The sequence below is a fragment of the Xenopus tropicalis genome, chromosome 2 (genome assembly GCF_000004195.4).
Source record: "Xenopus tropicalis strain Nigerian chromosome 2, UCB_Xtro_10.0, whole genome shotgun sequence".
Taxonomy (NCBI): domain Eukaryota; kingdom Metazoa; phylum Chordata; class Amphibia; order Anura; family Pipidae; genus Xenopus; species Xenopus tropicalis.
In genome coordinates, this window is record NC_030678.2 from 41,898,629 (window position 1) to 41,914,006 (window position 15,378).

At 39.4% G+C, this 15,378-nt stretch overlaps 1 protein-coding gene across 1 annotated transcript; it reads left to right on the plus strand.

Annotated features, from left to right (window-relative positions):
• Positions 1 to 85: 85 nt before the first annotated feature.
• nsun5 (NOP2/Sun RNA methyltransferase 5) lies at positions 86 to 14,932 on the plus strand. The gene is made up of 10 exons (XM_002933609.5): positions 86 to 310; positions 2,328 to 2,450; positions 3,982 to 4,153; positions 7,217 to 7,325; positions 8,560 to 8,707; positions 8,792 to 8,907; positions 9,208 to 9,386; positions 11,239 to 11,449; positions 14,121 to 14,267; positions 14,407 to 14,932. The coding sequence occupies exons 1-10, from the start codon at positions 218 to 220 to the stop codon at positions 14,585 to 14,587; spliced, it is 1,479 nt and encodes a 492-aa protein (XP_002933655.1). The 5' UTR covers positions 86 to 217; the 3' UTR covers positions 14,588 to 14,932.
• The last annotated feature ends 446 nt before the right edge of the window (positions 14,933 to 15,378 follow it).

The window sequence follows — 15,378 nt, forward strand, 5'->3', positions numbered from 1 at the left end:
AATAGGTGAAAAGGCTTTCAGCACCTCCCCGCTATCATTTTTTGATTGGTTCTGCTAGACAGTCTGTTACGCACTGCCTCTTTACTCCTCCCACTAATAAAGCTTGAGTGCGCTGTACGTATAAGGGTCGCGAATGTAAATTTTTTTTTTTCTATTGAGAAAACTTTATCGACCATTAACAAAAGTGAAATGACCGACATCCGGGACTTGGAGAAGCATGGCTGTGTACCAGACAGCGGCTGGTATCTTGGAGAAGCTTCAGCGCAAGGAAGGGGCAGTCAAGACTCTGGTGTATGATAGCGGATTTAAGGTGGGTCTCCAGTTTGCGCACCTGCGAAAAAAGTTATAAGCCTGTATACAACGGCACAATGGGCTAATAAACTCATGGTGTAGCTGAAACTGCAACACAAACGCGTGCGACTGTGCGTCTATGCGTCTATACATGGGATTCTTAGTAATGTCATCAGGCGCTTGTGTCACATGATCTATTGAACGCAAATGTTGTCAGATCACCTCTCAGAGTTCCATGACATGTATAAAAGCGTTCAGCCTCTTGAATTTATATGGCTGTGAACTCTTTGCTGACTTAAATATCCTTATATATTACCATACGGGGTACATTATTTCCTGTATATAGTATATTTGTTATAGAAAATGTCATCATGTCCCTTCCTGCAATAGCTGTTGAGCTACATTTGTGTGCCTAACCTACAACAACTGTCCAGCTTTGTAGGAAAGTAAGGGGAGCCCACATGTAACCCATTGAGCCATATACACTAAACTTCCACTGATTTTATTCTTTTACACTTTAGCAGTACTTGGTTGTTGGTCAGAGTTGTGTACATTAATACATAATATATCAGTTTATGGTACAGCAGTAGTTGGAATGATCATGTAACCAATTTGGCTGAATCTGTATCTATGTTCCATTATCTTGCACAGATGCATTCTAAAATGATTGAGACAAGTAGTCTGCAAGTTTGGATTTATGGTCCTAATTATAAGGCTGTACTTGTGCTATTTAATCAGCAGGTCAGGATCCACAAGCAGCTTTGGGCCTTTGCTTGGTATTTATTTATAAGACGGAGTTCCATTTTGTGCATATGGCAGGCCCCCACAATCTCTAGACCCCTAGCAGTGTCATCAGCACATGTGGTTCACCATTCTGGTGTATCCTTCTAGATCCCACACAGTCAGGCTGTACTACATGTCTTTATGCCAGACTGACTAAAATAGGCAAAATGTGTGTAACCCTTTCTTGGCACACTCACTTATTTTGGGCTGTATTACTGGCTTAGGAAGGAGATTTGGGTTCCCTAATGCAGATAATAGGTACTGGGACTGGGATTTTAGCACAGTGCCTCCACCTAGTGGACACTGAGGAGCACACCTCAAGGGGATTTTCACTAGGAAATAATCACACACAGTTTGCAGCAAATATCAACTTTATTTAATGAAGTGAAAATGAAATAGCATTAACATGCAAACAGTAATAACCCTGCTTTGGAAACCTGTGGGGTTTTATCACTACTGGTTCAGTCTCTTCCAGAACACAGTCCCACACTCCACTCCTGGAGGAAATACCCTTTCCCTGTTCAGTCCTGGCAAAGTCCCTTCCCCAGAGCTCTTTAGTTTCCCAGGTAGCGCTACCTGCCCCAAAGTACCTCTCCCTTTGGAATGGCAGTTGCTCCCACGTAGCAGGCACTCGAAAAACACCTGTCCTCGTACAAGGGACACACACAGGAGACTTTCAATACCTTTCCTCAGATGAATCAATCACCTCGAGATCCCAGGATTTAGGCATCTGACCGCAGTGTAGCAGATCTCTGCACAGCCGTTACAGCCACTGCTCACTGGTTTTCAGTCTCAGCTGCTGGCAAAACAGGGGCTTCCTTTTCCCCACCTTCACTAGAGCTAGATGCAGCCTCTATGGTACTCACTTTACTGGGTCCTGTTGATCACTGGCTCAGTGTAACTTCCACCTGCGTCAGCAGAAGCAGCCAAAGAGAAAGACCCCCCCCCCCCTGCTAAGCACTATATCAGAGCGCCCAGGGAGTGTTCTCCCTGTTAACCAATAAGACACATATGCAAAACTCTAAACGGATACATGGGTCTTTGCCCAGTAACAGCACAAACCAAGGAAACTGTAGGGTTTAAAGCCATAGGGACATGTTAACCCTATGGGTCCCTTCATGTGTGATAGGTGGGGCTTCAGAAGAGGTGCTGGAAATGTACAGCATTAAGTGACTTGTAACCACAATATGTATATTTACCTGGTTATAGGTTGTTTTGCAAATTAATTACATTTTCTCTTGTTATTGCCTCAGAATGTACGGCAGCTGTATGCACTTGTTTGTGAGACACTGAGATATGCATCAGTACTTGAGGACATAATAACAAGCTCACAATTGCTACGTGGGACTAAGAAACTACCTCTCAGCTTGGCTAAGGTAAGAATAATGTGCCATTCCCTCCTAGTAGCAGTTCTTCCATGTGGAAGATTTACTAATGCATTATTACTTTTCAACTGGTCTTCATTCTATATAGTTTTGAATTATTTGGCTTTTTTCTTTTGCTTGTTTCCAGCTTTTAAATGGGATAAATTGCAAATTGTCTCAGAATATTTCTACATCATACTAAAAGTTATTTTAAAGGTGAACAACAACTCCTATAAGAAGAGGCTTGCAGGTCTGTGAAAAAGACAAAATAGGCTGTCAGACCTCAAAATGAGTCACAGATGTTAAATATACAAGGCTTTAGGTAGAAGCAGAGCACCAATCTTCACAGGCAGGGGGATACGAAACCATATACAAAACATAGGGGCTGATTTACTAATCCACGAATCCGGATCCGAATGGGAAAAATTTGGATTGGAACATTTTGCGACTTTTTCGTATTTTTTGCGATTTTTTTCGTCGCTGTTACGACTTGCGCAAATTGTCGCGACTTTTTCGTAGCCGTTACGATTTGCTCATATATTGTCGCGACTTTTTCGTATTGAGCGTTCGTAAACGGCGGGCAAAACTTTCAGACTTTGCATGATTTTGGAAGCCTCCCATAGGACTCAATGGCACTCTGCAGCTCCAACCTGGCCCAAGGAAAATCTCCCATAGGACTCAATGGCACTCTGCAGCTCCAACCTGGCCCAAGGAAAGTCTCCCATAGGGCTCAATGGCACTCTGCAGCTCCAACCCGGCCCAAGGAAAGTCTCCCATAGGGCTCAATGGCACTCTGCAGCTCCAACCTGGCCCAAGGAAAATCTCCCATAGGGCTCAATGGCACTCTGCAGCTCCAACCTGGCCCAAGGAAAGTCTCCCATAGGGCTCAATGGCACTCTGCAGCTCCAACCCGGCCCAAGGAAAGTCTCCCATAGGGCTCAATGGCACTCTGCAGCTCCAACCTGGCCCAAGGAAAGTCTCCCATAGGTCTCAATGGCACTCTGCAGCTCCAACCCGGCCCAAGGAAAATCTCCCATAGGGCTCAATGGCACTCTGCAGCTCCAACCTGGCCCAAGGAAAGTCTCCCATAGGGCTCAATGGCACTCTGCAGCTCCAACCTGGCCCAAGGAAAGTCTTCCATAGGGCTCAATGGCACTCTGCAGCTCCAACCTGGCCCAAGGAAAGTCACGATACTGAAGCTCGAATGAATCCGAAACTTTCGTACTCTGCGTGACGGCTACGAAAAAGTTGCGACAATTCGCGCAAGTCGTAACGCTACGAAAAAGTCGCGACAATTTATGAAAAAATCGCAAAATACCGATCATTACGAAAAAAACGCATTCGGACGCTTTTCAGACGTTCGTGGATTAGTAAATGTGCCCCATAGTCTCAGTGCCATATCAAGAAAAAAAATATAAACTGAGGAAAATGTATTGTGTGGGTATATTTACAGATACAGAAGTATGACAATTTACTGCGTGGATGTATTTACAGATAAATAAGTATAGATATTTTATTTTCCTGCTTTCCAAATCTTTCACAGGTTCTAGTATATGACCTTCTGTTTGGGAAGGGACTACAGTGTGGTGGACGATGGAAAGCAGTGATCCTTGGCCATAAGGCACGACTGCGGGCTGAGCTCGCACGGCTGAAAGTGAAAAAGAAGGTCAGCAGCAATGAGGACTTGGTGACCTCTCTTGGAGGTGGAGCTGTGGGTCAGTATCAGGGACTGAAAGAAGACCAGTAAATATTTATTTGGTGGTGTTTTTAATGACCAGTTATCAAACCACTTGTTTGTAGGTACACCGAAAACATCAATAGGCAGGCACTCCGGGATTTCAGGTATAAAAGATTTTTGCAGAAGTTCACAAAAAATGTAGTAAAATCAAAGTATATTTATTTAAAGCTAACACATGTAACAGCAAGCCTTACGCGTTTCGTACCTTTCGGTACTTAATCATAGGCTGAATGAACAATTGCTCACAAAGAGTATTTAAAGCATGAGAGGCCAATGATCATTTAGATGTGATTAGCCAATCACAACACAGAATTAATTGAGTAAAAACAATTGGCAAACATTTAAAGAAAAAACATGTGTTAGTAGCAGTATGTACCCTAAAGTGTATAATAGGGTAAATTATCTCAAAAAATGTCTGTATATTTTTTATTTATTATTGTTTATTTTATATATTATTTTTTATATATAATTTCATATATAAATGTCTTTTAGACAATGGTATATTTATAAAGAAGTTCATTTAAACAATATAGGAATCATGCTAATTTTAGAGTTTCCTATATTGTTTGCTATATACAATATGTAACACCAAATAAAGTTATATATGTAGAATACAATTCAAACATAACAAGATACATCATAAACAAAGTTCAAGCCTTGCGGCTGTCTAGTGTTGAGAAAGAAAATCCACTTTGTTTCTTTTTTTATAAGTGTATTAACAATATTACCTCCTCTAGGGTTTGGGAGGACCCTGTCAATACCTATAGCAGAAAAATGTTGTAAGGATCTATTAGAGCACTCATGGAAGTGTCTTGCTACTGGTGTGTGAGATTTAATATCCGTAATGTTCAGAACATGTTCACGGATTCTTTCTTTTAATCTTCTACTCGTCTGTCCTACGTATTGTTTCCCGCAGTTTTTGCAAGTGAGAAGGTAAATCACATTTCTTGTGTTGCAATTTATAAAGTGTTTGATTACATAAGTCTTTTTTGTAGTTGTTGAAACAAATGTATCTGTTTTAGTCACAAATTAATAAGAAATACTATTTACAGAACCAAGGCACGGCAATGGGAGCCAAATTTGCTCCCTCATATGCGAACCTTTTTTTAGGTTGGTGGGAGGACACACACATTTATAATAACAACATGTATCACGAATACATCCAATTCTATGGACGTTTCATAGATGATATTGTTATTATATGGTCAGGCACTATTGGTCACTTTGAGAACTTTCTCACCTTTATTAATACAAACACGTATAACTTGAAATTCACCTCAGAATTTAATGAAGATTTTTTGAATTATTTAGATATAAACCTATCTGTGGACATAAAACACATCACTACCACTATTTTTCGAAAACAGTGTTCAGCTAACACTATTTTGAATGCAAAATCTAATCACCCTAAACACTTAATTAGGAATATTCCATATAGCCAATTTTTAAGATTAAAAAGAATTTGCTCGGATGAAGAAGATTTCGTAGTAAAATCAAAAGATCTGTTTAGAAGATTGAGAGAAAGAGGGTATACCCCTACTATTCTCAATACAGCATATAAAAGAGCAGCCTCTAAAAACAGAAACCATCTCTTTAATAGATATAAATTTACTGATAGTAACAATAAACCTTCAGAAAATTCTACACAATCTACTTTAATCAAACCTAAAGACACTTTCACTACTCTGTCATGTATACTTACATATAGTCCACAATATAATATGATTAAAAATATTGTGGACAAGAATCTAGCCATATTAAAGACAGACCCGATTCTTAGGTCTATTTTGAATGATGGCATAAAATTTATCTCTAGGCGAAATGAAACAATAGGAAACAGACTGTCACCTAGCATGATTCAAGATAACGTACCAGAAAAAACGTGGCTATCCACAAAAGGATGTTTTACCTGTGGGGCAAAAAGATGTATTACTTGCAAATTTGTGACTAAAACAGATACATTTGTTTCAACAACTACAAAAAAGACTTATGTAATCAAACACTTTATAAATTGCAACACAAGAAATGTGATTTACCTTCTCACTTGCAAAAACTGCGGGAAACAATACGTAGGACAGACGAGTAGAAGATTAAAAGAAAGAATCCGTGAACATGTTCTGAACATTACGGATATTAAATCTCACACACCAGTAGCAAGACACTTCCATGAGTGCTCTAATAGATCCTTACAACATTTTTCTGCTATAGGTATTGACAGGGTCCTCCCAAACCCTAGAGGAGGTAATATTGTTAATACACTTATAAAAAAAGAAACAAAGTGGATTTTCTTTCTCAACACTAGACAGCCGCAAGGCTTGAACTTTGATTATGATGTATCTTGTTATGTTTGAATTGTATTCTACATATATAACTTTATTTGGTGTTACATATTGTATATAGCAAACAATATAGGAAACTCTAAAATTAGCATGATTCCTATATTGTTTAAATGAACTTCTTTATAAATATACCATTGTCTAAAAGACATTTATATATGAAATTATATATAAAAAATAATATATAAAATAAACAATAATAAATAAAAAATATACAGACATTTTTTGAGATAATTTACCCTATTATACACTTTAGGGTACATACTGCTACTAACACATGTTTTTTCTTTAAATGTTTGCCAATTGTTTTTACTCAATTAATTCTGTGTTGTGATTGGCTAATCACATCTAAATGATCATTGGCCTCTCATGCTTTAAATACTCTTTGTGAGCAATTGTTCATTCAGCCTATGATTAAGTACCGAAAGGTACGAAACGCGTAAGACTTGCTGTTACATGTGTTAGCTTTAAATAAATATACTTTGATTTTACTACATTTTTTGTGAACTTCTGCAAAAATCTTTTATACCTGAAATCCCGGAGTGCCTGCCTATTGATGTTTTCGGTGTATCCATGATGGCTCCCTCTGGCTGAAGGTCTGGGGCATGAGCACCTGGGCCCAACTACACTATGGGTGAGATTTGATTCATACCCCCCTTCTTATGAGCATATGTATCCCCCTTTTTTGCTTCACTTGTTTGTAGGGCCTGCTCTACCACGTTATGTTCGTGTGAACCCAATTAAGACCTGCTTGAATGATGTGATTGCTTACTTTAAACGCCGTGGGTACACATACTTGGGCAAAGCACGCAGGTAAGTTAAAAAGGAAATGGGAGACAGTTGTTCTCTGGTTTACAGTGATGTATCTGGCTAGCTTTCATGTGCTTTATAGTCCTGAAAATGTGTTCATGCTGACAGAATTCTGTCCGCTTAAAAAGGAAATATGTTTTTAAATTTGTTATAATTTATGTTTAAAATGTATTAACTTTGTTTTTTTTTTTTTTAGTCAGATAATATATGTTGTCAGCATGAATTTATATATAATATATATATAAATATATTAATACATTTTAAACTTATAAACTTTATAAATGTTTCTGTGTTATAACATTAATTTAGAAAGAGTGAAGTGTGTTCCAGGTAGAATAGGAGGGTTTACTGATGAAAGAAAATGTAGCAGGTGCACATACATGACTGGTCACTAGGAGGCATCATAGCAGTGCCTGAGGATGATTAAGACAAGTAATATTACATCTGCATATTAAAGGACAAGGCAAGTATAAATCACTGGGAGTTGTCAATCTGTTACACCCCCCAGTGGTTACAGTTGCTAACCTCAACCCTGGGCCAGAGTTCCTCTTCAATAAATATCACACCAGCTGGGGGGATATAATTCATACAGTACTGTAGTACTGTGTTCGGTAAGGTACCAGTGGCCCTTTGTGGCTGTTACCAAGAGCATGCACAGTACAGTAAAATCTATGATATTTACTATACATTTAAATATGAATTTTTGTTACCCATAACTGGTAAAAAAGCACATTTGCTTCAAAAGTTTAAATTTAGTTTAGATAAGTTGGGGCAGCCATTCAAACTGATATAGGGTATAGAAACGAAATATGTACTTAATCAAGAAGATAAACAGGGATCAAATGTCATTCTTCGCACTCTTAAGAAGTATAGAATGATATATGAAAAGCTTTATCATTTAAAAACAACCATTTGTTGCCAAGTAATAATCTATATGTAGTTGCTGGTCAGATACAAACTTATGGTACAACTTTCCTTTGGCAGTTGCTTAGCCCAAAATGTGACAGAAACAAGCTTTAAAATAAGACACCATGTAAACACTAGGTAAAAAACATATGTGAGGGATTCTTCATTCTAAGCTTCTAGGAATGTGAAAATCAATAGGATCAGTCTGCAGTTAACCCAATAACAGATTGATTTAGCTCTGTTAGACTAGAAAACTAGCAGTTTTCTGTTCTCTGAATATTTTGATTATGCAACAATAACTTTAGTTCGTCTGGCATTAATCATCTTACAGTATTGAGGAGTTGGCTGAGCTTGGTCAAAAGTCTGGCAAGCGATTCTTGCAAGACCTGCATGTCCCAGACCTATTGGCCTTCCCTCCAGGCACAGACCTGCACAAGGACTCTTTGTACACAGCAGGCCATCTCATACTTCAGGACAAGGTGAGACTTGTGTTTTGGCTCTTACCTCTCTGGAGCTATGCCTTTACCCAAAGCAGCTTTATGAACTTGTGTGTGTTTCCATAGGCTAGTTGTCTCCCAGCACTGCTTCTGGCCCCTCCAGTGGGTTCCTGTGTAATTGATGCTTGTGCTGCTCCTGGAAACAAAACAAGCCAGTTGGCGGCAATGTTACAGAACAAGGGGTAAGTGGTGTAATGCATGATATAGAGGTTGTTTGGCATTATGTAATGATTATCCACCTGGCAATATACTCCTGACTTTGATAGTGTACCTCCAGACTAAGTTCCATTCAGTTTCTGGCCTTTTTTAAAAGTATCAAAGTATCTCCATTCCTTTCTAATTATTTAGAATAGTAATAACTTGAGGCTTTGTCCCTATTCATATTCTCTTAATTATTTATATAGATAATAGATATAATATACACATGCATAATTTGATTATTTGCTTATAACTGTACTAAACAGCTGCCATACTTTATCTAGGAAATTATTTGCTTTTGATCTGGACACCAAGCGTTTAGCCACAATGAGCACGTTGCTCTTACGAGCTGGAGTCACTTGTCAGGAGCTTGCCAATCAGGACTTCTTGACAGTCAGTCCAGAGGACCCCAAGTACCAGAAAGTCAGCCATATCTTGGTGGACCCATCATGCAGTGGATCTGGTAAGTCAAAATGGAATACTGTGCAAGTTTAAAAAAAAAAAAAAAAAAAAAAAATACTTAAAGATGATGACAAATGTTATGTAATGCTGAAAATACAGTTGTGTAAATGATGACTTTAAAGTATAAGAAGTATTTATTAATCTTTTGGCTAACAAAGAGGAAAATACTTAATACAGGTATGGGACCTGTTATCCAGAATGCTCTAGACCCGGGGTATTCCGGATAAGGGATCTTTCTGTAATTTGGATCTCCATAACTTAAGTCTGCTAAAAATAATTTAAATATTGAATAAACCCAATAGGCTTGTTTTTCCTACAATAAGGATTAATTATATCTTAGTTGGGATTAAGTACAAGGTACTGTTTTATAATTAGAGAGAAAAAGGAAATCATTTTTAAAATTAGAATTATTTTCTTATAATGGAATCTATGGGACACGGCCTTTCCGTAATTCGGAACCTTCTGGATAAGGGATCCTATACCTGTACTTAATTTTGAGACTTGAATATTTTGTTTTTGTTCTGCTGGCAGAGAAATGCCTCCTGGTGCTTCCTGCCTTTCATTTAAAAATACAGACTGTTAACCTATTGTGACAGGAGGTGTCGATCCAAAAATGCACAAGGAGAATTTTCAGGACTAAAATTACCTCTCCCTGTTTGTTCATATAAATGACAGGACTCAAATGAGGGATAATCGGGTGTTTCTCCAGTGGCTTAAATACACTGGATGACAGACTGGCTAAATATGAAGTATTTGGCAGAATTTGAATCCTGTAAAAAGTGCTCGGAATCAAGCACACTCAGAACCAAATTCTTGAAATCCGCATCCCCTAGCTCTAGAATTATATTTTAGCTTGTAATATTTCCTGTTTATTTGCAGCATTTACCATTATTTATCTCTTTTTACATATGGAAAGAAGAGATGTTTATTCCACCGGCGTCACAGCCACTGCAGGGTCTCTACTGGGGGGCTATTTTAATAGCTGGACCTTGGCAAAGGGCCCCCTTGTTGGTATCATAGGCACACCCACTTACAAAGGGCTGCGGTGAAAACATTTTACTAAAGGGTGGGTACAGACCCTTTTTAGTAATTCATTGTAATTTCAATTCATAGTAATTTTATTGCTGTTCCTTATGTGCTTTGAGATATGTTTTAAAGTTGCATGGATTGAAATTAGCTACATGAACATTTCATTCTTCTGTTAGCAGATATCTGAGCCAGATAATGCACTTGTGTCATCTAGTGTAATTGATATGTGATAACAAAAATGTATTTTAAATATTTAGGAACCCATGGGAAATAGTGACCTTTATATATTCTTTTAGAAACAAGCTGCCAAAAAACAGCGATGTTGTGCCACAATTGCTTGCTCCGGCAGCTTTGGCCTTGCTCTGTAATGGGTAGGGATGCACCAAATCCAGGATTCATTTGGGGACTAGGCTAAGATTCTGCTTTTTTTTTGGCAGGATTTGGATTTGGCCGAATCCATGTGCCTGGCCAAACCGAATCCGGATCATTAAAATCATGTGACTTTTTTTGTCATATATAAACATGGAAACTGAACATTTTTCACTGTGCGTGGTTCTCTTTAACCCTTCCTTGTCCTAATTTGTATATATAAATTATGATTTGGTTCAGTATTCGGCCAAATCTTTCACAAAGGATTGGAGGTTCGGCCAGATTCTAAAATAGTGGATTCGGTGCATTCCTAATAATGGGGAACTTCATTTGAAGGTCATGTGTAGGAATATATGTTTGAGAAGATCCTGCCAAGTATTAGAAGCAGCAGTACAGTTATTTTACAGAGAGAATTTTTTTTTAACTTACTTTTGATAATGTTACGTTTTACCAAGGAATTCCTGACCAAATGAGGATCCTGGCAGATAAGGAAGAGTCTGCACAGTCTGAGCGGCTGGAGGCTTTGTCAGGTTTCCAGCGTCGCGCTTTGTCCCATGCCCTTAGTTTCCCATCTGTGCAGAGGGTTGTCTACTCCACCTGCTCCATCCACCAACAGGAGAATGAGGAGGTGGTGAGGGACATCCTGGAGCAGCATCCACATTTCAGGTAGAAATGAGAATTAATGGCTTTTTTTTTTTTTCTTATGCAGACTTGTCTCAATATGGCAGAAATAGCCAGTTTGGATAAAGTAGGTCCAGTGACCACTAACTGTAATTGTCCTAATGTTTCAAAAAAATATTATGGATTTATGGAAGTGTAAACCAAACTATAACTATTTATTTCAGTTTTGGGTGGGAGGGGACAAAAACAGTAATGAACAAGTGAAGGTGATACAATATATAAATATACTCAATGTTTAACTTTTAACCTCTTTACATTGTGTTATAATACATTTGCCTTGCATAGTATTTGGTGAATGAGGCACAGTGTGCTTCTGTGGAAAAAATTGCATATAGGTACTCAATGTTACATAGTTAAATAGTACACAATAAGTTCATCCCTTCCCACTGAACTCGGCGCACACACACAAACCTATACTGACTTATCTATACACTCACATACATAAACCCATACTGACCTATCTATACACTCACATACAAACCCATACTGACCTATCTATACACTCACATACAGACCCATACTGACCTATCTATCCACTCACATACAGACCCACACTGACCTATCTATCCACTCACATACAGACCCACACTGACCTATCTATCCACTCACATACAGACCCACACTGACCTATCTATACACTCACATACATAAACCATATATACCAACATCAATTCTAACTGTAGATTTTACAGTAGTATCACAATAGCCTTGGATATTCTGATTGTTCAAGAACTCATCCAGGCCCCTCTTATAGGCATTAACAGAATCTGCCATTACCACATCTCTAGGAAGGGCATTCTCTAACCCAGTGCTGTCCAACTGGCGGCCCGCGGGCCGCATGCGGCCCGCGACCCCCCTCTGTGTGGCCCCCCACCTGTCTGGCTGCTTTGATGGCTTACCTTTGAGTAAGCATTAAATGGTATCAGTACTGTGATTACCTGGCCCCCTGCATGGTTCTCACCTCAGATTCAGGCTGTAATCCCTCTCTATTGTTTAAAAATGTAATCCCCTGTGTTTTTCACACCTTTTAATACCTGCATTGTTCACCCCCTGCAGTGTTCACACCTCAGGCTCAGACTGTAATCACTCCCATTGTTCACTTCTTCACACCTCAGACATAGGTACTGTAGGCAGAGTATGGCACATACAGCCAGCATAGGGCAGGTAGAGTATGGCACACACAGGCAGCATAGGTCAGTATGGCACACACAGGAAGGGTAGGGCAGGCAGAGTATGGCACACACAGTCAGGGTAGGGCAGGCAGAGTATGGCACACACAGTCAGGGTAGGGCAGGCAGAGTATGGCACACACAGTCAGGGTAGGGCAGGCAGAGTATGGCACACACAGGCAGGGTAGGGCAGGCAGAGTATGGCACACAGAGGCAGCATAGGGAAGGCAGAGTATGGCACACACAGACAGCATAGGACAGGCAGAGTGCTGCCTGCGTGTGCCATACTCTGCTTGCCCTATGCTGCTTGTGGGAGGTGAACCTGGCAGGGGTTTGTTGTGGGAGTTTGTTAGCAGTTGGAAATAGCCATTAAATGGTCCCTAAGGTGTGTAATTATGTACTGGGGGTTGCTCTGCTATCCACAGGGGAGGAGGAGGCATATGGAATTTAAGGGTATATCTTAATATGACATAATTCTTTCACATATGAATGATGGTTGATATCCCCACAGTAAGGACCAAGCATTTGGGATTTTGCTGTGCTACCACCATTGTGATAAAATAGGTGTGGTTTGAAGTGGGTGTGGTTTCAAAAAGGGGAGTGGTCAAACTGGCTTCCATTAGCGGCCCTCCACCATGTATGCTAGAGAAATTCCGGCCCTCGGCACCATAGAAGTTGGACAGCACTGCTCTAACCTCATTGCCCTCACACTGAAATAAATTCCTACACTGCTTCAAAAGTTTTGTTCCTCTAATCTAAAGGGGTGACCTCTGGTGCGCTGGTTGTTTTTATGGGAAAAAAAGATCATCCCCCAACTGCCTATAATCCCCTCTAATGTACTTGTACAGAGTAATCATGTCCCCTCACAAGTGCATTTTTTCCAGAGAAAACAACCCCAACCATGACAGTCTAACCTCATAGCTTAAATCTTCCATTGCCTTTACCAGTTTAGTTGCAGTCTCTGTACTCTCTCCAAATCATTAATATCCTTTTTTTGTGGTACTCCACTAACAACACTGGCCCAATTAGAAAATGTTTCATTTACCACCACTCTTTGTAATCTATTCTTCATCAAGTCTCTTTCCCAGTACAAATATGATGTTCCAGGCCAATAATCCTCAATTTTATCATTAACTTTCTGTGAGGTACTGTATCAAATGCTTTAGCAAAGTCCTAGTAGATGACATCAACTGCCATTCACTTGCCTCGCAAGATTTCCTTGAACGAGGACCATTTTTATTTATTGGGCAAATACCATCTTGACCTCACGAATGTGGTGGTTTGTTGTTTATGTTGATACATTTAATACAGAGGAAAAAGTCAACAAACCTAAGACCTAAAAATTGCTTAAAGAAGCATGTGACATGCATAGTGGCATCTGCTAGTTATCTTCCCAAGATCATTTTTAGGGGAGTTTGTTGCTTGCTTATTTTAATATCTTTTTGTCTTTTCTTACCTGATTTATGATTTCTCTATGCCTCCTGCAGTTTGATAGATGCTCTCCCATCTTGGCCCATGCATGGACTCAACATCTTTCCAGGCTCAAGCTGCTGCTTGCGTGCAACCCTATCAGACACTCTTACCAATGGCTTCTTTGTTGCTGTTTTTCAGCGCCAGAAGAAAGAGAATGAGAGGTACTTATATATTCAGTGTATACTGAGGCAGAGAACAATAAAAAGGAGCAGTATTAGCTTGGATTTAAGAATGTGAGTTATATACTATGAAAATTATATTTCTGATGGCAGATATTTAATGAAAGTTGTCTCCTTGCAGCCATTTTCCAGACAAACCTGAGGAGAAGACACCTAGCTGTGATGTGGAAGTGACAACAAATGAGCTGGAGATAATACAAAATAATGGAACAGAAGCAGAGACTGAGCCGATGAAGATTACCCACAAAAGCAAGAGGAAAGTAAAGTCTCGCAAGAAGAAACAAAAGACTGACAAGCTCTAGTTAGAGAGACAATAATATTTTGCCTTCAGAGTTCCAAGAAGCCAGTAGCAGTGGTTACCTGCCTTTTATCACAGTTTTGTTCCTTTGCTGAATCCAACACTGAACTCCTGCAGTTGTGTAGCTACAGATGCTGGCTGCCTTGTGTAGTGAGAGCAGTTCCCATAACCAGAAATAATAACATGCTGCTTCTGTAACACTGGTCATAGATTTATTGATATCCATAGTGCATGTTGGAACTGTCAGGCCACTATACACGTACCAACAAACCCGAACAAAAACTGTATTCCATTGGTTCTTGATTGGGCATGCCTGACAATTAAATCTACTGGAGCCCTATATCTGCCATTTTATGTTTTTTTGTTTTTTTTTAGTAGAATAGCCGGATTCATAGCTGTTGGCCCAGATCAGCGCAAAAAAAGGAAGGCAACTATACCATGAAAGTTTACTAATATTATATCCGTCTGTTAAGCCCAAGGCCAAATTGTTAGATACTGTGAATTATCAGCCCATGTATGACTATGAACGCTGACAGCTCTAGGATTCCCACCTCAGCCTGCGTTAGTGAAGCAGTGTATTTGCACCTACAGAATCGCACACACAGATATCACTTAAAGGAGAAGGAAAGCTACTAATGCGGTTTCTTCCCAATAGATTAGCGACAATGAGAAACCTAGAATGTAGAATGCTTTACTATACCTAAACAAAAAGTGAAAGCTTTTAGGTCTGTTTATTTAAGATAGCAGCTGGCATATTAGCTTGGTGTGATGTCATTTCCTTCTTCTGCCTTTGTC

What these genes read in the sequence shown, in the direction of transcription:
- nsun5 (XM_002933609.5), top strand. Translation starts at nt 218, where the DNA reads ATGGCTGTGTACCAGACAGCGGCTGGTATCTTGGAGAAGCTTCAGCGC. An exon ending in CCCATCATGCAGTGGATCTG is followed by an intron (nt 9,387 to 11,238) that starts GTAAGTCAAAAT and finishes CGTTTTACCAAG; the next exon opens with GAATTCCTGACCAAATGAGG. An exon ending in GAGCAGCATCCACATTTCAG is followed by an intron (nt 11,450 to 14,120) that starts GTAGAAATGAGA and finishes TGCCTCCTGCAG; the next exon opens with TTTGATAGATGCTCTCCCAT.